At 36.4% G+C, this 22708-nt stretch overlaps 1 protein-coding gene across 1 annotated transcript in view; it reads left to right on the forward strand.

The window, feature by feature from the left end:
* The window catches only part of PTH2R (parathyroid hormone 2 receptor), a 123852-nt gene that overhangs the window by 80601 nt on the left and 20543 nt on the right, over positions 1-22708 (forward strand). Inside the window, exons 8-11 of the mRNA XM_049888021.1 lie at positions 818-1007; positions 4151-4304; positions 10852-10912; positions 20924-20990. Coding sequence (XP_049743978.1) covers positions 818-1007; positions 4151-4304; positions 10852-10912; positions 20924-20990 — 472 coding nt within the window. The remainder of the gene's footprint in view (positions 1-817; positions 1008-4150; positions 4305-10851; positions 10913-20923; positions 20991-22708) is intronic.

Below are 22708 nucleotides of genomic sequence, written 5' to 3' on the forward strand. Positions count from 1 at the left end.
ATGTCCATGGCATTAAAAATATATTCACTTCCAAAATGTCTACATTTAGGTCAGTCTCATTTGACCTTAACCCCTATATTATGAGACATAAAAATACATTATTTGGATTAAAATGTTTTACTATTAATATTTGGGTGCTTTGTCCATTCTGGAAGACAAAGTAGTGTTAGTTGTGTATTTAAGCTCTCATAGTCAAGCAGTGGTGGAGCTGGGCCTTTTGACCAGATTACACAACCTTTTTTTTTTTTCATAAAAGCTTAAAAAATGTCTTTTTGTAGTTAGCTTTCTGTACTGGAACTTAGTGGCACTATATCTACCTGTAAGTATGTTACTGGCTTAACTTTTGTCTACGATCTTTTTATAATTCCAAAGCTTTTTAGGTGAAAGTAGGCTTATTTACTCTCAAACATTCCTAGGAAATAAAATTGTCATGTTACCAAAATAACTTACTTTTTCTTGTAGAGAATGTGTAGAAAATATGAAAGTTCCAATTTTAATATTGTTTATCCCTTTTCAAGGTGGTTCTCCATTAATTATTTGTTATTTTAATATGTAGTAAAATATAATATTTAATATTTCAAAATCTGGATCAACATGATAATAGATTAGGATAAATTTGAAATTTATTCTCAAGATGTTACATTTTAGTTTTAGATTCCAATTGTTTTTATTGGAAATATATAATAATGGGTTTCTGTCTTTGTTCAAGTTTATCATAGTTTCCTCTTTTTTGCAGAGCCTGAGGCTCATTTATACCTTTTCTTTCCCCACTTCTGATTTAATTCAAATCCAAATACTGAAAATTTTCTCTTCATAGGCGATTGCATTGCACCAGGAACTATATCCACATACACTTGTTTGTGTCTTTCATGCTGAGAGCTGCAAGCATCTTCGTCAAGGACAGAGTGGTCCATGCTCGCATAGGAGAAAAGGAGCTACAGTCCATGATCATGCAGGGTGACCTGCAAAATTCCATAGAAGTACCTTCTCTAGACAAGTCACAATATGTAAGTATTTTCATTACAGACTGGTATAACATTACAAATATGTAAGGAAAGTTTAACAGTTTACTAAATATGTGTTAACATGTTTTGGCTCATCTTGACCTGTGAAATAACCTCTCTGTACAAAATGAAAAAGGCTACCAATTTGTTTACTGACTTTTATTACCTCAATTCTACCCTCAACTTCCATGCCTAATCCCTCATCATTTTATATTATGCAAAGTGTTTGGGACCTTTCCTCAAGAACATTTCTGGAATGGAAATTGCAAAAAGTACCTGGAGAGAATGGCATTTGATGTAGCAACTATCATGGCTCACCACTTTCAAAAGTGGGGTGGTGGGGGGGAACCTTGCAAGACCGGAACTTTGGGGTTTAAAAGCACACAATACTGACTCTAGGCTGGTCTTGTGACTTACTTTGCCAAATAGAGGTGGAAGTGATGGTTTGCCAGTTGAGGCTAGACCTCAAGAAAACTGGAATATTACCCCACTCTCTTTCAAGATGCCACCACCATGAGAACAAGTTGAGGACAGCTTGTTGGAGAATAAGAGACCATATAGAGCAGAGGCAAATTATACCAGCCGAGGCCATTCTAGACCGGTCAGCCCCATCTGACCTGCCAGCTGACTGCAAACATATGACTTAGTCAAGAGTAACCAAGCCCAACCCAGATTAGCAGGACCACCTGGTCAATTCATAGACTCGTAAGAAGTAATATAAATACTGTTTTAAACCATTAAGTTTTTGGACAGTTTGTTTTGCAGCTGATTGATAAACTAGGAAAGTTTTTCACCAGCAAATATTCTTTAAATTCTTATTTGATTTCTTTAATCCAAAAGACTTTCCTTATGGAACTTCCAAGAAGGTGTCAAACTCAAGCCAAACAAAACCCATTTCTGTAGGGTACATTCTGACTTACATAGCGACCCTATAGGACAGGGTGTAGGAGCGGCTAGTGGATTCAAACGGCCAACTTCTTGGTTAGCAGGCAAGCTGTTAACCACTGCACCACCAGGGCTCAGGCAGTCCCAGGTTAGGAATGAGATTCGTTCCTAAGTGTGTCTTTAAGTCAAATTTGTTCGTAAGTCGGAACACGTATGTACAGTTCTTATTTAGACTTTGGTGCAAGAAAAGGCTCGAAGACTTTTCAGTGATTCAGTAGCTGCATGTGCAGCAAGCGAAGGTGACTGTGATGAAGAATATGTTGCGCTTAGGGGTTGGTTCAGTCATTTCAAAGTGAGGGCAAGTTTACATAACATTAAAGGGCAAATTGAGTTGTCTGTAAGTCGGAGGTCCATAACCTGGCGGACTGCCTGTATGCCTTCTCCTCACTTCTCATTAAAATATCCAGGAAGACACACACAATAGTAACATACATATTCAATATGTTGGTTTATGTACCAGTGTAGATATTATACTGGTATTATAGCTATCGGTATAGATAGAGTATATTTTATAGCACTGGAAATTAAAGATACAAGTCAAATGTGCATCAGAAATTTGGAGAAACTTCTCTGTCACTACAATGTGACCTTCAGGAGGACAATGTGACCTTCAGGAGGAGGATCCAAAAAACCCAAAACCAAACCCACTGCCGTAGAGTGGATTCCAACTCTAAGCAACCCTATAGGACAGAGTAGAACTGCCCCATAGAGTTCCAAGGAGCACCTGGTGGATTCAAACTGCTGACCTCTTGGTTAGCAGCTGTAGCACTTAACCACTACGCCACCAGGGTTTGGGATAAAAAAAAAAAAAAAGCAAATTAAAACTATGCTACCAGGGCTTGGGATTAAAAAAAAAAAAAAGCCAAATTAGCAGGCATTAATTCCACAGAAGGACTTGCTGCTGAGGAATAGGAAGGGTGCTGGGAGTTGCTGGTATACGAAATTCCTGCCCCAGTTTTAGATTCTGTGAAGAAGTTATACCTCCCGCACCTAGTGACAATCAGAAGATGAAGGCTTTGGCCTCTCCATTGTTTGGGAACCATAGGACCAGACAGAGGATGTTTAATGAGTCAAGTAAACACACACTGGGAGGAAAAGATGCATTACTGTCCTTCAACTCAAGCTTCACAAAAAGAAACCCGGAGTTGTCAAATTTCAGGAATATAGTTCCTTAAAAAGAAGTAGACCCATACAATGAACCACTTGTCTTACCATGTTACAACAAAGTTTAAATTAATAATTCATGTTTTTTTGTTTTTTGAAACCTCAGTACTTGCAAATTTACAAAATCCTTTCTGAAAGAATAGGTCAGAAATTCAAAAGTCAGTTACCAATTTTTTAGAAAATTGGGAAAATGAAAAACAACCAACCAACCAATCAACAACAACTGCAAAAACTATAGCTACGTATTAAACCAATTAAAGCCAATAGTAAATTTTTAACAGCCTAGGAGTTTTACAATAAGAGATTATTTAAGTAAATTATAATATCCTCAGGGAAAATTTCATATAGTTATTAAAACGATGTTTTGAAGAATGGTTAATATTGTATTCATTCACATGAGCTATTGTTATTTTAAAAATAGCATCTCCATCATTCTCATTCTGCATTGTTTACCGTATTTTCTTCTTTGTGCTTGTTATTATCTATGACATAATATTATGTGTGTGTATGTGGTTTTTTATTGTCTGGCTCCTCCACTAGCATAAATTCATCGAGGGCAGGATTTTTTACTCCCCAAACCTACAACAGTGTCTGGCACGTAACGGGTATTCAATAAATATTTATCTTATGTCAAATTGTACAAAAGCACATATATGTAATCTCAAGTATGTGAAACCAGCTTTGCATAAAAAAAGACTAGAATAAAATAAATTCGTGGTAGAATAATGAATGATGATTTTTTCTTTTATGTTTTCTGTTTTTTATGGTTGTGTATTATTTTAATAAACAGGATAAATTAAGAAAAGTGATTTTTTTTAAAAGATCTTTTTTAAATGATAGAATCGAACCTATGTTCTTAAAAATGCTTTGTTAAAGTAGCTATGTTCTGGTCTCTTCCAGCACTGTCGACATTATTTTATACAAGAGACACATTAGACTATAAAAGAGAACTGGAAGAACTGTTTTCCTGTGGGCTAATGTCGGTATTCAGTACAATTAAGAGCTAATATGATGCAATTTTCGTTTATTTGTAACAGATTGGCTGCAAGATTGCTGTCGTGATGTTTATTTACTTCTTGGCTACGAATTATTATTGGATCCTGGTGGAAGGTCTCTACCTGCATAGTCTAATCTTTGTGGCTTTCTTTTCGGACACCAAATATCTGTGGGGCTTCACCTTGGTAGGCTGGGGTAAGGCATTCCTATCTCCCTTGCTTTTGAGCTGGACTGTGGTTGGGAGGGCTTCCCGTCATGATTCTGTTGCTTTAGTTGCCTACCATTAACTTTCTTTCAGCCATTTTCCTGAAGTAGTCCCTCCCCATCATATCTTTATCCTTCCTTCTTTCTGTTTCATGGTTCTATTCTTGGAAGAGAATTTTTAAGATCAAGTCTGTAATCTTCCCAGAGGTAACAAAAATTTAAAGTTTAATTCATGATTATTGTTTTTACACTGAATTCTTGGAAGAATTCTTTGGAGGTAATTTAAAAAATACATTGTTACTATTTTGTTCATGTCTTAAATAAATGTCTTGATTTATCAGTAATTTTATCCTAGAAATTTGATTTTGGAATTCCTAAGCTATAATGACATATCTTCGATTTGTATTTCTAGATTATACATGAAGAAAGCCAGAAAGGATTTATAGGCCCATCTTGACTGCATTTAACAAATACAAATTAAAAAGTAATTATTTGGACTTAACATGTCTTTTGGAAAGAAATCAGTCAAATTACTTTTGGCATAAGTAATTAAAAAAAAAAAAATAAGATACTGAGCTCACATTCCAAAAATGGCTTAGCAATCCTGGAGGGATGACTGGACTAGGCACGAACTCCACATGAGTGTGCGTTGAAATTTAAGAGGAATTAAACTCACATGTGGTTAAAATCAAGAAGAATTGGGAGATTAACAATGGCAAATCCCAATGGCTTTTTAATATTCAAATTATTAGGTATTCCATCATAGGAAAGCAAAAATTCACTAAATGGCTCATGACTAAATTTTAAGTTTTTTTCCCTCCAAAATAAGAATGGTGCTTTGCCTGTTTTAATATTGTTTTAATATTTGAAAATGTGAAGGTAAGAAATATTGAATTTTCTGCTAGTTAACATTTAGACAAAAAGGGTCAGTTTGTTGTAATACTTCATTTATTATGATGAAAAAATTGTCGTGAATAAAGGTGTATTTCTGAAGGCAGCATACCTGTTTTTAAGGCTCTCCCATATTTTTTATGGGAGAACTGAATACATACATTTTATAAAACAGAAAACAAAATTGAATATATACATTTTATACAGTCAATTAAATAAATGTGTCTTATTTTTTAGGACACTTGGAAAATTTTCTTGACAGTTTCTGGTAGTTTGCCTTCATTCAAAATTTTATCTGTGTACCCATGTAATTACTAGAAGTTAGTAAAGTGTTGATAGAAAGTTCAATAACAATTATAGACATTTGAGTTATATTTTATTTGAATTTTTATATCATCGGTCACACCTGTAATAATAAATTATTTTTCCTCTAGTTGTTTATTGGCCTGATAGCTAACTGGTTCAGGCCTCCCCTTAAAAAAAAAAAAAAAAAAAAAGCAAAAAACAAAAAAACCTATTGCCGTCGAGTTCATTCCAATTCATAGCGACCCTATAGGACAGAGTAGAACTGCCTCATGGCGTTTCCAAGGAGCAGCTGGTAGATTCCAGCTGCCGACCCTTTGGTCAGCAGCTGAGCTCTTAACCACTGCACAACGAGCCCTTTATTTGTGCTGGTCTCAGTCTATCCTTCCTCAAAATCAATGGTTTGTTCCACTGAAATCCAGGAAACTAGTTTTTAAATCTTTCTATGGAAAAAAAAAGATTTAGAAGTAGTCAAGTTTCTTTCCATGAGCTTCTATTCAAGATTGAGTTTCCTCCCTTCCTTTACATTTTTATTAATTTGTCCACAAAGATATTGGCATAGGAATGGCAACTATGAGAGATAAGCATCTTCATTTCATAGTATAGTTTAAGAACATGCATGAAAGCAAGTAGGATTTTTATGGAAGTTCACTGAAAAGATAGTACATGCAATCTTATGGTCACTTAAATAGGCACAATTCAAAACAGTGATAACCAGTCTTCATGAAGTCATGATTGTATGATTGGTCTGTCTTCTGACAATTTCTTTCTTTCTGCAACTTTTTTTTTAATGTAAATGTTCTAGTCTAGGAGTATATATTACAAGGTATCATAGTGCTCTTATTTTAAGCTGCTCCTAAAACACAGCTACTGTCTAATGAAGTAAATATCCAAATATATTTCATTAGTAGATGTTGTTTTTCTCTTATCTCAGCGCTGAGAGTCAGCCATAATAGTTCTGTTTTGCTATATAATTAAAAAACATTACTTTTATTTCGGACTCATTTTTCCAAACTTCCATAAGAAAAATAATGGCCAAACATTGTAGCTTCTTTGCAGGATCCTTTATTGGAGTAATTCATACTGAATCCAGTTTCATACTTTCTTCCAATAATGTGATTTATTGGCTTCATTAAAGAAGACAACTTGCTTGGATTCCTCTGTTTGATTTGTTACTCACTTGCACCCAATCGTTATAACTCTAAACAATATCCGGTTAGGTAAATACTCAAAACTCTGTTACTCACATTGTGGTAATGGGTAGAGCTACTTTATTTAAGTTGATTTCTCTGATTCTTAAAAAATTGGAAAGGAAGGAAATCACTATCTAACGAGGAATAGCTTCCCTATCTGACCTTTACTAAATTGAAGAAAAATATTTAAAATAACTTTTTATATACTTTTATTATAAAACAAGATGTTTGGAGGCGTGACAGCAAATATTAATAATGACGATGTTTTTTTTCAACCAACCACATTCTTAAGTTTCCCTATCTCTGCCTCGGTTGTCCCAGAAATAAGGCACTTTATTTTTGGTTTCATTCTGTCCTTTCACTTTTTTTTTTTTATTTAAAAGATGCAGTCTCGTTTCTTTACCTTTATTTAAAGTGGTAATTTACATCTGTATTAGCAGCCAGCCATCCCTAATTGTTAATGTCAGATGAGACGTTGGTATTATATATTATCATTTAAAAACACCTATCCTGGCAGTATTATGTAGTCATGTTCCTGTTGCTAAGCTTTAAATTAGAATATTTTCATATACTGTAATCTCTGAAATTAATGAGGAAAAGGTACTCTACTTCCAGTTTTGTTATGTTATAAAACAGTCTCAATTCAGCAAACATTTTTGATCGTCCATATGGCAGTAAATATAATTGAAATATAGAGATAGGGTTTAGTCAAAGTCCCCCTGAACAAGAAGCATGCAATCTAATCTTTCTGGTTAATTTGTCTGTTTTTCTGTTCTGATCATAGGCACTATATTCAAAAATTTTAATTCAGAAAATTTGTTCTTTGTAAAATTATTTGTGATAGTCACTATAACACCCCAACACAAAGATTTTCATTGTTTCAAGCAAAATTTAAAAACTGTAAGAAATATTTTCTCCTTCCTCTGTGATTTTTTTCATGCTGCTGTTTTTTTATTATTTCTACTCATAATTACCTTAAAGTTAAAAATATGTTTAACCATTAAAGTCAGTGAAAGATCAATATTTTGACTCTATGAAATATAAGAAACTTGGTTTCTCTATGCCTATCACATTCCCAGATGTCTGAAATGTAATTTGGGGTTTTACTCCAATCCTTTAAAATTATTTAGGTTACTACATCTTTAAAAGAAAATAAATTATAGTTGACTTTAGATTCAATTTGTAAAAATTATGTAGGTTTATCAAAATTCATTGCTATCCTTCCCAGCCATTATTTACTTTTTCCTAAGTCTTCCTCTTCCTCCTCCTCATTTCCACCAATTTGATTTTCTGGTTTTTGCCTACTGGAGGTATTTAATTTAGAAAACATATTTTCTTTTCCATTATAGCTCTTCTATGTTTCAAGCTTTTTTTTTTTTTTAATAATAGCTTACTCTATTCTTCTAGAGCATTTTTTGAAACTATGAATTAGATATTTAAAAAATATTCTTTCATTACTTATAGTAATTCCATTTTAAGAGGTGGTAACTCTTTTTTTTTTTTTTTGCTCTTTTAAAGTTTCATAAATAAAGGTTTACCTTTGTAACGATGGAAGCCTTTCAAAGGCCCTGCAATTTTTTTTTTTTTTACAGAGAATGAGATATGCTCGTTGAGTATTGGCTTAATGTCCTATGAGAAGAACAGTTCTGCCAAAGTCATAGAGAGGGTGTTCTAGCAGGTAGTGGTTACTGAAATCCAGCATCTTGCGAAGAGTAGGGAGGGAACTGAAGCACTGAGCTTCATGTCCGAACAGTCAAGTGGACTGCTGAGAAGTCAAGTTCTCTAGTTAGTAAGACATTGTATGTCTGGAGCAGACCTAGGACTCCCCATGTCATGACAGGTCTCTAATTGTTTGGACTAACTCTACCCTTTATGATCAAGCTATGACTTTATAATATTATAATGGCATGACAAGAAGATGGTAAGGCTGAGGTAGGATTCTATGAAGCCTCCACAGTGTCTAAAACAAGGTGAAACTACATAGATCATCAGGCGGAGACCCTATTCCCCTTTTTGCCTTCTCCAAAGCAGCTCTGCTTTTATCAGTTTTATCCAGTGGGCTTCTTGCTAAGTTTCTATTCAATTAAAAGGTTTAATTGCTATAATTTTTTGACTACTTTTAATCCAGACCTTCATTTTAAAGGATAGTAATCTGAGTCCTGATATCACAACACTAGTTGGTGATGGAGCCACACCAGAGCCTGTCTACTTCTTCTTAGGCCAGAGATCGCCTCCCTTTCAGAGTCACTATCTTACATTTACATACCTTGTGTAAGCAACTCAAGTTTCAAGGTAAACACATATATTGAGTAACATTTATATTTACTTGCTTTCAAACATTTTTTTTTTCTGTATCTATGTGTTCTAAAGTACCTGATAATGTGATACCAACATTGGCAATCAAAAATCCTTAAAAAGTACCAAAGCTTGTTTTCTATTCTTTACTCCTAGAGGGTTGCCTCTATGTTAGTCTGAATGAAGGTCTTCTAAGAGGATGAGAATAGCAGTTTTCATTGAGACATGATGCTTGGTATGTTTGCTGTAATTGTTATCTAAAATATAATGCCAACTCCGGCAACATTAATCAACACTGTGTAGAATGTCATTCAGGAGACGTCCTGCTTAGGAGATTGTAAATGAAACAGAAGATTAAGATCTGCAACTGGAAAAGCATGAATGTTTTGATCAAAGATAGAACAAACACATTTTAAAGACTGCCAACACAGCAAGGGATCTATTTTGTGCCTTTTCTAGCCATTCTATCAGGAAGAGCTGTGTCACCCCTATTATACAGTATCATTTTTTTGTTGTCTTCACAGTACTCATTGATAACTAAAGCTGTTTTTTATTAATTTTGCCTCCCCTACCAGAATATAGGCATAGTGGTTAAGAGCTACAGCTGCTAACTGAAAGGTTGGCAGTTTGAATCCACCAGGTGCTCCCTGGAAACCCTAGGGGCAGTTCTACTATGTTCTATAGGGTTGCTATGAGTCATAATTCACTCTACTGCAACCGTTTTTTTTTTTTTAACCAGAATGTAAGTTTCAGGGAACCAAAGAAAATTTCTATTATGGGGGTACTGCCTTATTTTCATTTTTCTGCATTTTTTTCCTTCATCTCAGCCTATTTCTTTGTTCACTTTATTGCTAAGAAAGACTATGTGAAAAATCACAAATGCATTTTTTTTTAATAAAGATGAAGCATTTAATATGATGTTTAAGAAAAAATGTGCTAAGTTAGACTGAAGCAATTTTCTCCCTTTGTACGGTGTTCGCTGGCTTCTGTGTTGCTTTTGTCATGGTTTCCGTATACTTTATTTAAACCTGTGTCATAAAAGCCGCATAATGAAAAGTCATCCATGAAATCCCTTAGTCTTTTATTGCAGTGTTCATAAAAGTTATGGCTTATGATTCTTTGTGGTGTCAGAGGCTGATCAACTATAGTATGAACTGAATGGTCGGTCACCTTTTCTTGGGGAAGAAGGACTCATGAGAAGTCAGTATTTGACACTGCAAGCCCAGCAGATGTTTAACATGTATGAAGAACAAATATCTCATGCTCAAATCATCAAACTAATACAGCAATCCCCCTTGGTTAAGCTATTAATGCATGCAAATACTTCTGTCTTAAGTCAAATGAACCAAAAAAAAAAAAAAAAAGGAAGAGGCTAAACTTATCAAAACTTCCTGATTTTATAACTTGAAATGATAGCTTCTTTATGCCTTCAGTTTTTAGGAATAAAAAGTTCTAGTGTTTTGAAAGAACAACCTCCCTGCAACTCCTTCCTCTCAGTGCCTCACCCCTTGAGAGTGGGTAGTGGTCAATGTGGTAAGAGACTCGGATACACCAGCCACTGCCTATTTTGGCCCCAGGAACTTCAGTCTCCTCCTCATCCTTTGATGAAAATTGGGCCAACCATCATCTTCAGACTTTTGGGAACAAATAACATCAATGTTCTCAGCCCATTTCACAGATGGACTAGATGGAGATGAAATGGACTTTTCTTGTTCACAAATCAACATTTCTCACATCTGTTTATCTCTCTCAACTTTTAATAGTATATTCTTATATATGTATTTAGTATGAGAAAAAAACAAAAAAACACTTAATTGTCATAGAAATAATGTCTCTGCATCCTTTTCTGATCACAGGATTTCCAGCAGCATTTGTTGCAGCCTGGGCTGTGGCACGAGCAACTCTAGCTGATGCAAGGTGAGTGAAAGAGAAGAGGTGGAGAAAGAGCTTCAGATTTTCTCCAGACTCAGACTCTCCTGTTTGGAATTAACACTTTTTACTGTCCTTAATTGCCCTTTAGGGATGTCATGTGGGAAATTACCTTGATGCAATGGTAGCCCCCAATATATCACCAGCAAGCTATCCCAGAGGCCGTAGAACAGAAAGATTCATTGACCAGAATAAGATGCTTGAACCCCATAGTTTAGGAAACCAATTTAAAACACATCGTGAGAAGCAAGGGGAAAGATATGGGTAAGTTAACACATTTAGGACAGGGTACAAGCAGGTGGAAGGACTACACTACCCAAGTCTTGTTGCGTGCAGTATTTACATGTCCTGACTTTCTCTCTCTGCCACATCAGCCTGCCCCACAGTGATGGTGTGGCTACAAAGGCCAGAGTTGGATTCAAGTAAGGGAGCCCACAGACAGAAGGTGCCCTGGGCCAATGACACCCACTTGCTCAATCAGAGGGATGCAGGGCCAAGTACACCTGGCCACTGCTATAACTTCCCATTTAGCCTGTTGAGGAGCTCTGGGTTTTATTCCTGTTTCTTGAACAAAGGACGTGTGGGAATGAGTGTCACCAATTTGTGGCTGAATTAAGACCTCAAGAATATTGAGTGCTTTAAATATTTTTGCCTCTTGTACGTTTAGTATATCATGAATTTAATATCAAGTTGCCATATCACTATGTATCTATGTTTGACACACATGTGCTACTTAATTAACTACTTATCTATACTTAATACAAACTATGAATTTCATCTAGTCTATTTGTTTTCTTGTCTTCCATAAAGAACTAAATAATTTCAGATGATGAAACAAACGCATATTAGAAGTGGAATCCATTGTTTTTCTTACTGAATCATTAGGATCTTCCAGGTAGCCCCATAGTGGCCCATTGGACAGAGTAGAACTGCCCTCTACAGCTTTAATGGAGGACCTGGTGGATTTGAACTGCTGACTTTTTGGTTAGCAGCCATAGCTCCTAACCACTATCCTACCAGAATTTCCTCCAGGTAGTCTAAAGTTAATTCAATGTAGCACTTAAGAGTACAGGTAACAACACTGGGTGGTGATAAAAAATCCTTTCTTTAGATTTAGACAGATCATCAGGCCTTTCTTCCTAGGTGCCTCTGGGTGAACTTGAACCTCCAATTTTTCCATTAGCAGCGAGCGTGTTAGGGACTCGTCTGGCAGACAGAAGGGTCTAAATGGTCACATAATGTGGAGGGGCTTGGGGTCAAACTTCTATCAGGGTGGTTCTGCCACTTCTTGGTCCTGTGACAGCAGATTTGTTATGTGAACCTCAGTTTCCTGGTCTATCAAATGCAGATAAAATCAATACCTCTCTTCATAGGCTTGTTGTAAAAATTAAATGAACTAGTGTATGTAAAGCACTTGATATAGGGGTTGGAATACACTGGTGCTAGAGATGGTATTAGTGGTTGTTGCCAACTCATGGCGACCTTATGTATAACAGAACAAAACGTTGCCTGGACTCGCACCACTTTCGTGATCTTCATGGCATGTGTGAGTCCATTGTTTTGGCTACTGTGTCAATCCATGTCATTGACGATTTCCTGTGTTATTACTGACCATCTACTTTACCAAACATGATGTCCTTTTCTAGCAGCTGATCTTTCCTGATGATGTGTCCAATGTAAGCAAGTTGAAGTCTCATCATCCTCACTTCTGAGGAGTATCCTGGTTGTATTTCTTCTAAGATGGATTTGTTTATTCTTTCGGCAGACCATGGTATAGTCAATATTCTATTCGAATGCATCAATTCTTCTTCTGTCTTCCTTTTTCATTGTCCAGCATGTGAGGCAATCGAAAAGATATTGACTTGGATTAGGTGCATCTTAGTCATTGTCATGGATTGAATTGTGTCCCCCCAAAATATCTGTCAACTTGGCTAGGCCATGATTCCCAGTATTGTGTGATTGTCCACCATTTTGTTATCTGATGTAATTTCCCTAAGTGTTGTAAATCCTACCTCTATGATGTTAATAAGGTGGGATTAGAGGCAGTTATGTTAATGAAGCAGGACTCAATTACAAGATTAGGTTGTGTCTTAAATCAATCTCTTTTGAGATATAAAAGAGAGAAGAGAGCAGAGAGACAGAGAGACCTCATTACCACCAAGAAAGAAGAAGTGTGCATCCTTTGGACCTGGGGTCTCTGTGCTGAGAAGCTCCTAGAGCAGGGGAGGATTTATAACAAGGACCTTCCTTCAGAGCCAACAGAGAAAGAAAGCCTTCCCCTGGAGCTGGCACCCTGAATCCGGACTTCTAGTCTCCTAGCCTGTGAGAGAATAAATTTCTCTTTGGTAAAGCCACCTACTTGTGGTATTTCTGTTGTAACAGCACTAGACAACTAAGACAGTCATCAAAGTGACATCTTTGGTTTTTAAAACTTCAAAGAGGTCTTTTGCAGCAGATTTTTCCAATGTAATACATCGTTGAACTTATTGACAACTGCTTCCATGGCCATTGATTGTTGATCCAAGTAAATGAAATTGTTGACAACTTAAATTTTTTAGTAAGTGCTCAATACTCATTAGCAGCTATTATTCTTTTGTTTCATTGATTTATACTTAGAAGTAATGACTGATTAAAAAACATTTTTATTTATTGCTATCACATGAAAAATCAGGACTCATCCTATATTGTGATTTTTTTCCCTGTCTCATTGATGAAGCCCTTGCCTCTGCTAAAGTTAGAGCTTAAAAATGAAATTGGAGAAGGTAGTGGGGGCCAGAATACAAACCCTTGAAATAGGCCACGTTAGGATGTTTGGTCCTTAACCTAGAAGAAAAAAGAAGCCGCTGGAATGGTTTCAGTGATGTGATATTGAGAGCAAACTTGCATTTATAAAGATCATTGCCAGCACATAGAAAACAAATTGGAGGAAAGTAATAATGAAAACAGTAGCTGTCATTCTTGAGTGCTGACCACGTGCTAGGTACTGTTCTAACAGCTTTGAAAACATTAATTGAACCTCATATCAACCCTATGAGACTGAGGCCTGAGAAGTTGTGCCTAAGATCGTACTGTCAGAAAGTAGAGGGAAGAAATTTGATCCGAGATAATCAGGCTCCAGAGGCCAAGCTCAAATACCACACAGGCACTCAGTAAATACTCACGGATAGACTCGATGTTCTATTGAGATGAGTGGCATTTTTATTACCTATTTTTACGAAGGAGAGTTGTAGAAGGGCTCCCTGAACGGTTACCACTGACAGCTGCACAGTCTTCAGTGGCTTTAACACACCTGGTAATTTAAGGGCGTGGTGTGTGATTTGTACACTGGGTGGTTGTTCCTGTGTCGAGCTAAAATCTGCTTTGCTACATCTACCTTTGACCTTCTACCACTTGGTTCTAGTTCTTTCTTCTCTCTAAATCAGAAATAGCTTATCACCTAAAACTTTTTTTTTTTTTAATTCAAGATTTATTTATTTCAGGAACAATTTAGAGTGTAAACATCTCTGGAAACATATCTTTTTAAAAATTTTTATTGTTGTAAATATATAAAGAACACAACATCTGCCAAATTCAACATTTTCACATGTGCAATTCAATAAAACCAATTTTATCAATCATTTTGTGCAACCAGCACCAATATCCGTTGCCAAATTTTCCATTCCCATAAATGAAAACTCTACATTGCCTAAACATTACTTTTTAACGGTTCACATTTTTTTGTTGAGTTATGAGCCCATTTGTATAGCCTGCAGACATAGTGTTGTCTACCAGCATACTTTTCTCATTCTTGTAATAAAATTAAATCTATCTGTATTTCATGGTGTTCAGGAAGGAAAACCATAACTATAAGTGCTCTAAGTACTAGGCTGCTAACCAAAAGGTTGGCAGTTTGAACCTAACCAGTGTCTCCGAGGGAGAAAAGACCTGCTGATCTACTCCCAGAAAGGTTAAAGCTTAGGAAACCCTATGGGGCAGTTCTACTCTGTCATACGGAGTCACTAGGAGCCTCAATCGACTTGACGGTACCTAACAACGTCAACAACAACAAACCTACTACTCCATTGCATAAAATCGTTCTTATCAAACTCCTATAGCATTTAGTATATGTATTACATAATTAGCCCTTTTTTATATACCATAGTATTTCTTTTGAAATGCGTGTGTAAATATTTCATTTTTTTCAAAAATACTGTGAATTCCATATGGGCATGCGTGAAATCACCATAGAGAATGCTCCAATGCTTATGATCAATTCTTGTGGATCAGTTTGGCCATTTTACCCATCTGCTAAGCATCTATTGAGCAATGATAAAGTCTAAGTTACTGCACATAGTGAGTTATTAGGTGATGTGGTTACTCTTCCATCCATTAGCTGTGGCAGATCCTCTCAGCCTCAGTCTTCCCATCTGTAAAATGAGAATAAATTCTTGGCCACGACTAAGGCCATGACTAAGGGGTAGTTTTGAGAGTCAGGTGAGCACTCATTTATGAAAGGGCTTAATAATTCCAACTCTAGGCAAACAATTAGTATTATTACCTTCAGTGTGAGTACGACTTGATCAAGAAATCAATAATTTTTAAGATCCAATAAGTTATATATAAATGGAAAAAAAAATCTCCACAGCCTGTCTCCTAGTGTCCATTATAAATGTCTAACAGATTGTTAAGTCACTGTTTACCTCTGCCCGTTCTACACACCTCCGCAGTCAACTGCAGGCTGCCTGGTAAAGGCTTTTAATTGGCTCGGAAGGACTTCAGACAGAGTCCTCCAATTGTGTGTGTTTCTCTTTAGGGGCTACATGATGAATGGACACTGAAATGCTCATTTTCTATGTTATTTCTATTTTTTAGTAATAATGAGCCAAAGGAAAAGGAGAAAGTGCCCTTTGCTCTCAGGGTCAAACATGATAAATAAAAAGGTGATGAAAAGTGAGGCAGTTTTAACTTAGATATCTAGTAATGCTGAGTGGTCTTTTATGTTAACAGAATAAAATTCAATATTAAATACTAAATTTAAGACTGTGTATACAATATAAGATTGTGTACATTTCATGATAGCAATTCCTTCTTGTTAGCTCCTCAGAGTATTTAACTTGAGCCTAGTTGCTTGTTTTTGAGTTGCTAGATATTTTCTGCAGAAGTTATTATTTTTAAAAATATTTTATTGGGTTTTGGGTGAAAGTTTACATAGCAACTTGGGTACCCATTTAACAATTTCTATATCTACTGTTCAGTGACATTGTTTACATTTTCCACATTGTGTCAACATTCTCATTCTTTCCATTCTGGTTGTTTCATTTCCATTAATCTAGGTTTCTTGCCCCCCGTCCCCCTCCTTCTTATCTTTGCTTAAGGGTAAATGTTGACTGTTTGGTCTCATATAGATGATTTTTTAAAAAGGAATAATTTGAGTGATAATAGTTATTTTATGAACCAACCTGTTACTTAGCTGAAAGGTGACCTCCAGGAGTGGTTTCAGTTCAGAGTTTAAAGGGTATCTCAGGGTGATAGTCTTGGGGGTTCCTTTAGTCCCTACCAGTCCGGTAAGTCTGGCCTTTTTTTAAGAAGTTGAGTTTTGTTCTACAATTTTATCTCATTCTATTCGGCACCATCTAGTTCAGAACGGGTCAGTAGTGGTAGCCAGGTGCCATCTAGTTCTTCTAGTCTCAGGATAGATGAGGCTGTGGTTCCTGTAGGCAATTATTCGGTTCCCTTCTTTCTCTCTTGCCTCAGGCAAGGTGAGACCTTCAGAAGTTATTTTTTATGCTATGCATTGGTTTCTTGAACTGCTGCTTCTTATGACCAAGTTTGAGGTCACAATTATTGAAAAAAAATGCTTACCTGAGCACCTGAACTCTACAAAGAACCTGTCACTGTTCCTGAAAATGTGAACTCTATAGAGTTACTATCTTTAGGTGCAGTCTTGCTACTACTTGAGCCAAAGCTCCCCATTCATCAGCTTCTCTCAGTTCTAGAACTTGTTGGCTTTGCATCTTAACTTGCCTTCATTCGTTTATGCTATTTGGATCTGTTAACCATTGACGGCTAATGTTTTCTGCATTGTTATCATTACTGCTGTATTTATACATGGATATTGGAAATCTCAAAGAAAACTTGCAGTATCTGCTGCTTGACTTCCGGGAGAGAAATCAGTAAAGAGATGCTAAACAATGCTACCATAATTATATGCTGAGATGTGTGACTTTATAATGTAGATTCAGAATTATAGACATGATAGGTCCTATGGCATTTTCTGGACCAATCTTCTGATTTTAGAGATGAGTAAAATGAGGCCCAGAGACATCAGGTCACTTGCTCAAAGCCTTACAGCAAACTTGGCCTTGAGCACTGAAAGAAACCAAATATATGCAGACTGCTTTTTGTACTGAATTAGATAATTGGTTCTCGTATTTATATTGTGTTCTTCCTTGAAGATCACAAACTAACTCTTGAAACCTTAATAATCATGTCTTTTTCACTAAAAAAATAAGAAAGACAAGTTTTTTTTTTTTAATTGTTTTTGAGGGCAAGACTCCGTTTGGCACCTAGTGTATTGAAAATTATAACAGATGCTAAATATTGCTTTAAAATAGTTAAGTTTGATGAAGCAACTTCTCTGTGGTATTCAGTTTCTTCTGATTTGACGACAAAGGGTTTACTCACAATAAAATCTTGACTTCTACAATATATAATTAGGCGAGGATGTCACTTGATCCTTGATTTTGCATATAAGATAGAGCTCTATTACTACTTATATAGCACTATTTCAAAATTACCTGATTCAATTTCTCATAAAATTCAACCTGTCTATAGATAGAAAGTTTTTGCGGGATTTCTTGGAGGAAATCTGACCTACCTGTAGTTTTATATCACAAAACTCAGATGGAGAGAGCAGAGTTTGAGCATCTCTAAAGGATGGATGCATCCCTATTCATGTCTCTTACATTTGAGACTCAACTTTTTCTGATCTAGACTTTCAAAGCTAGAACCTCGACCATGTGGAAATAAGCAGATTAGACCCAGTTGTAGAAGATATTCTAAACTCTATCAAATATACAAAGTAAGTCTCTCATAACTCTAAAATTCTATCAAGTGTATTATTTTACTAAAGGAGGCTAAGATAATCGAGTAGTGTAGCTTGGGTAATTAAACTTACTTACAAACACAAAAATACCTTATTACCTTCTTCTCGGCCTGCTTCAAAGGAGTTATGTTATGGAGATGCTAATGAATAGAGAAACCCATAACTTCTTGCTATACTATTGTTTCACCATCCAGCAGGGATGGTGGGGCCTGCAATGGAAAGAACCAAGGAAAGATATCCTCTAACATTCCTAGGAAACATCTGGTTGGGTCTCAAGGCCAGCTCTGTCTGACTTCCTCTACTCCTCTAATCTACTGTGAGTTGTGGAGACAATCCCGTTTTTAGTCAATACAGTTTCCTCAGTCTCTAGGAGAGCATGCATCTTCAGTTTGCCAGCCCTGGCTACAGAAAGTTCTGCTCCTTATTAGACCTCTGTGCCTCATGCTCCATCTTCCAGACCTGCATTTTCACTGACACTCATACTTGTATTTATTTTTAAATTTATTAAAAAAAATATGAACATAGGGTAGTTTCGGGGCCATTTGCACAAATACAGTTTGAGCCACGGCATTGAAGAATTAATGGAAAACAAGAATTAGTAGCATTTTCTTAAAAAGTCTAAAATCTTACTTGCTTCTCTTACACTAAAGGGCTAATTTGAAACTTCGACGTTGCAAACCATTGAAGTCAAGTGTTTCATATTTTTAGATATAACTGGTTTTGACCTACTCCCACATACAAGTGTTTTTTAGAGCTGCAATTGTATAACTGAGTCCCAGTGTGCTAGGAGACACCATGATGAAATGTCATCGTGGCAAAGAAAGAAGATTGTGAAGATATTACCAAAATGTCAAAAACCTAAAAGAAAATTTATGGAATCCAAGAGATTTGTAGCTCGTGAATCAATGTTCAATTTATATTCACACAATATATGCCATCTTCCTTAAAATGGAAACCTTTTTTAGGAGAGTGTGATACACATTCTACACAGCTGCAGTAACACTGTCTTTTGTCTTTCCTGTCTGGCTAAATAACGTGAAAAATAGATGCCGGTATACAGTGCTGGGAACTGTCTTAGATTTTCATGTTATTCAGGCTCCACATCCATTGACTTGGCAGATTTGAATTGACTTGACCAGAATTAGACTTTGGTGTAGGGAACTGATGAATTAACTGTGGTATAGAATGCATGCTACTAAAGTCTCTTGATACTTATGTGCAAAGACATACAAAATACACTGTTAAGGGAAAAAAGCAAGTTGCAGAACAGTGTATATGTTACATTTTTTCTAAGATAGGGGAAAATAATATGACATTTGTATTCGTATATGCATAAAGAAACACTGGAAAAGTATACAATAATGTAGTAAGAGAGGTTGCCTATGAGGTGACGGACAGGGACGGAGTTATATATAGGAATATCAGTAGGATTGATGTGTCTCAATGTATGTCTATTTATGTAGTTTGAATTTTTGAAATGAGAAGGTATTACAATTTAAAAAGATTATGTGTCAGAATTGACTCAACAGCTGTGGGTTAGTCATTAAATAGATATTGAAAATGTTTTACCTTCAGGAGTTATTTGAAATAGCTTTTTTAATCCTTAACTTGCTCATTAATAAAAAGTCGGAGTGGTCCTTGGAAGTGAGGATGGCGAGACTACATCTTACGTACTTCGGACATGTTATCAGGAGGGACTAGTCCCTGGAGATGGACATCATGCCTGGTAAAGTAGAGGGTTAGTGAAAAAGAGGAAGACCCTCAATGAGATGGATTGACACAGTGGCTGCAACCATGGGCTCAAACATAACAATGATTATGAGGCTGGCACAGGACCAGGCAGTGTTTCGTTCTGGTGCACGTAGGGTCGCTATGAGTCAGGGGTGACTCAACGGTGCCTAGAACAACAGCTTCTTGTTAAGTTTGTCATCTAGAATTAAAAAAGTTATTATATCCCTAAAATTTCTTTATATCATTTACTATTGCCACAAGCAGTGCTGGGCTTTATTCAAGGAGAAAGAAACAGAAGGCTTTAATTTAAATAGCTTTAATTTAAAAAAATTGTCTAGAGGGATACATTCAAGTTTCTATGAAACTATTTTTAATCAACTTTGTGCTATTTATTATAGTGTAAGACCTTTACTAGTACAGGGCAGATTGAGTGAGGTTAAGTTAAATTTATTTTGAATTCAATTCAAGTCAATTTAATTCAACAAATATTTATTGAGTCTCTACATGCCATGTACTGTTACGGATACTTATAATACATCAAAGAACAAAAACAATGATCCCTGCCTGTGTAGGCCTTACATTCAAGTTGGGGCAGGAGGGAAGCAGAAAATAAATATAACAATTATAACAACTTTTTAAAATTAAAGGTGAAATCATGAATCTCATACAACTATGAAATGAACACGTGTCAAAGATTCTTTAACCCATTAATTAATGAGAGAACCGGTAAGATGTTATAACCCGTTCAAAGGCGAAATCAAAGGACCACATGTTTATAAGTGAGAGGGCTTTCTCTATCAAGTTGTAATTATTATGTCTCATTCCAGTGAAAATAAAAATAAGGTATCAATTGTGCTACATTTAGAAGACTGTAATATTTTTTGATTCTGGAAATGTGGTTTTGACTTTTGTCAATATAAAAATTATTCACGAGTATTTGTAACACTCTACTTATCCCAAGGGCTAGCTAATTGTATGGAAACAAGGACGCATTACACATTTTTTTTCACTAGCTTGAGTGTTTGAAGTTTTTTTTTTTTTTGCTATTTGTTTCTTAATCAGAAGCTTACAGGTGGTATGTCTGGTAAAACTTAAAATGCTATTTAATTTTAAGTTTTAAAAAAATTAAAAACTGCCCATTTGTTTTGCCAGTTTGTTAATGAAAGTTCTTTTTCGTGTCACAGGTGCTGGGAACTTAGTGCTGGAGACATCAAGTGGATTTATCAAGCTCCAATCCTAGCAGCGATAGGGGTAAGTTTAAAAGCTTGCTTAGTTAAAAAAAAAAAAAAGAATAAGTAAATCACTCTGAAAACCCAGAGAAAGTAGTTTATCTATCACTTTGTTCTGCAACAGTTTTGGGAGACTCTATATACAGCAATAACTGTTGAGAAAGTCTGTGTCATCGATAGATCCTTACTTCTGGCTGACACTAAGAGACCCACGCAGAAAGCACTTGCCTTTTAAGGAGCTAGCAGTCAGGGACCAGACATCTAGAATATTTGTATGCTCTGGCAGTTGGAAGTTCCTAAAACTCTTTCCCCTTTTTATCCATTATATTTCCACTTTAACATTCTGATGGCCTGGCAGTAGGTCAGGATGGAGGAGGCAGAGAGAAAATAGCAGAGAGGTAGAATTACTGAGCCAGAAGATTGGATTCCAAGGCCACTGATTATTTTACTTAGAATTAAAAAGACCACAGCTTTATGAGCAAGATTGGGTTTCAGAAAAAATAAGACATTTAGTATCTACTTTGGGAGTTGTTGCTGTTTTGTGTGCCATTGAGTCGATTTTGACTCATGCTTGACCCTATGTGACAGAGTAGACAGCCCCGCAGGGTTCCCTACACTGTAGTCTTTATGGAAGCAGATCGCCAGGTCTTTTCTTCTATGGAGCCACTGGACGGATTCAAACTGTCAACCTGTTAGTAGCCAAGTGCTTAACTGTTGCACCACCAGGGCTCCTTTCTTTGGCAGTAGGTGGACATTAATAATAAATTAAAACCATGAGCAAAGAAGGTAGTGATTCATGGGGGGAGTCATCCATTTATTTGTTAACATAGGCTGGGAGGGTGTACTAGAGCATTTCGGTGTTTCTGAGCCAAGTGTGTGTGTGGAACAGTGTCAGGACTGAGGCTGTAAAGGGGGCAGGCACCAGACCCTGAAGGGACTCATCCCCTTCACTAAAGAATTGAGACCTAATCTTACAAGTAGTGGCAATCAAGGGGTTTCACTTTGGAGAGTGATAGGATCAGGTTTTTTTTTATAAGAAAGATCCATTGATAGCAATGGAAGGATGGGTTGGATCACTTGAGACTGGCAACAGGACAACCAGGTGACACTGGGTGTCTGCTGGGTGAGGGTCTCAGTCATAGCAATGGTGTGTGGACAGGGAGTAGGTCTGAGAGAAGGTAGGAGGTGAAGGAGATCAAGAAATGAGATTTGAAATTTTGTATGCTTCTTCTTTACAATGGGAATGCATTTTACTCATTTCCATGACCGGGTCCCTTCTAACTCCTGCCTTCTTGTATGATGTCACCTTCCTCCTCACGTATGCTGCCTCATCTTCACACTATAGCCTTCTCTCAGTTCCTTGAACTTGTTTCCCACCTCAGGGACTTTGCATATGCTGTTCTGTGTGCCAGGCATTCAGTTCTCCCTGATAATCACCTGCCTAACCTCTACTCTTCCTTCAGGCCTCAGGTTAAAAGGTAACCTTCTCAGACAGGACTTCTCTAAACACCTTGCCAAAAAAAAAAAAACAACAAAACCCAACCTATTATCTGAAAATGTCTCAATAAAGTAATAAAACGTCTGATTTGTGAGTTTTGAAACAAGCAGATCTGAGTTCCTGGACAACAATAATGCGAACATTGTAAGTGACTGCTCAGCCCTCAAAGGCCTCCAGGGATAAGTCTAGCTTCCTGTACTCTACAGTCTCTGCACTTGTGGACGCCTCAGGCTGCCATCATG

This window comes from Elephas maximus, chromosome 6, assembly GCF_024166365.1.
Source record: "Elephas maximus indicus isolate mEleMax1 chromosome 6, mEleMax1 primary haplotype, whole genome shotgun sequence".
Taxonomy (NCBI): Eukaryota; Metazoa; Chordata; class Mammalia; order Proboscidea; family Elephantidae; genus Elephas; species Elephas maximus.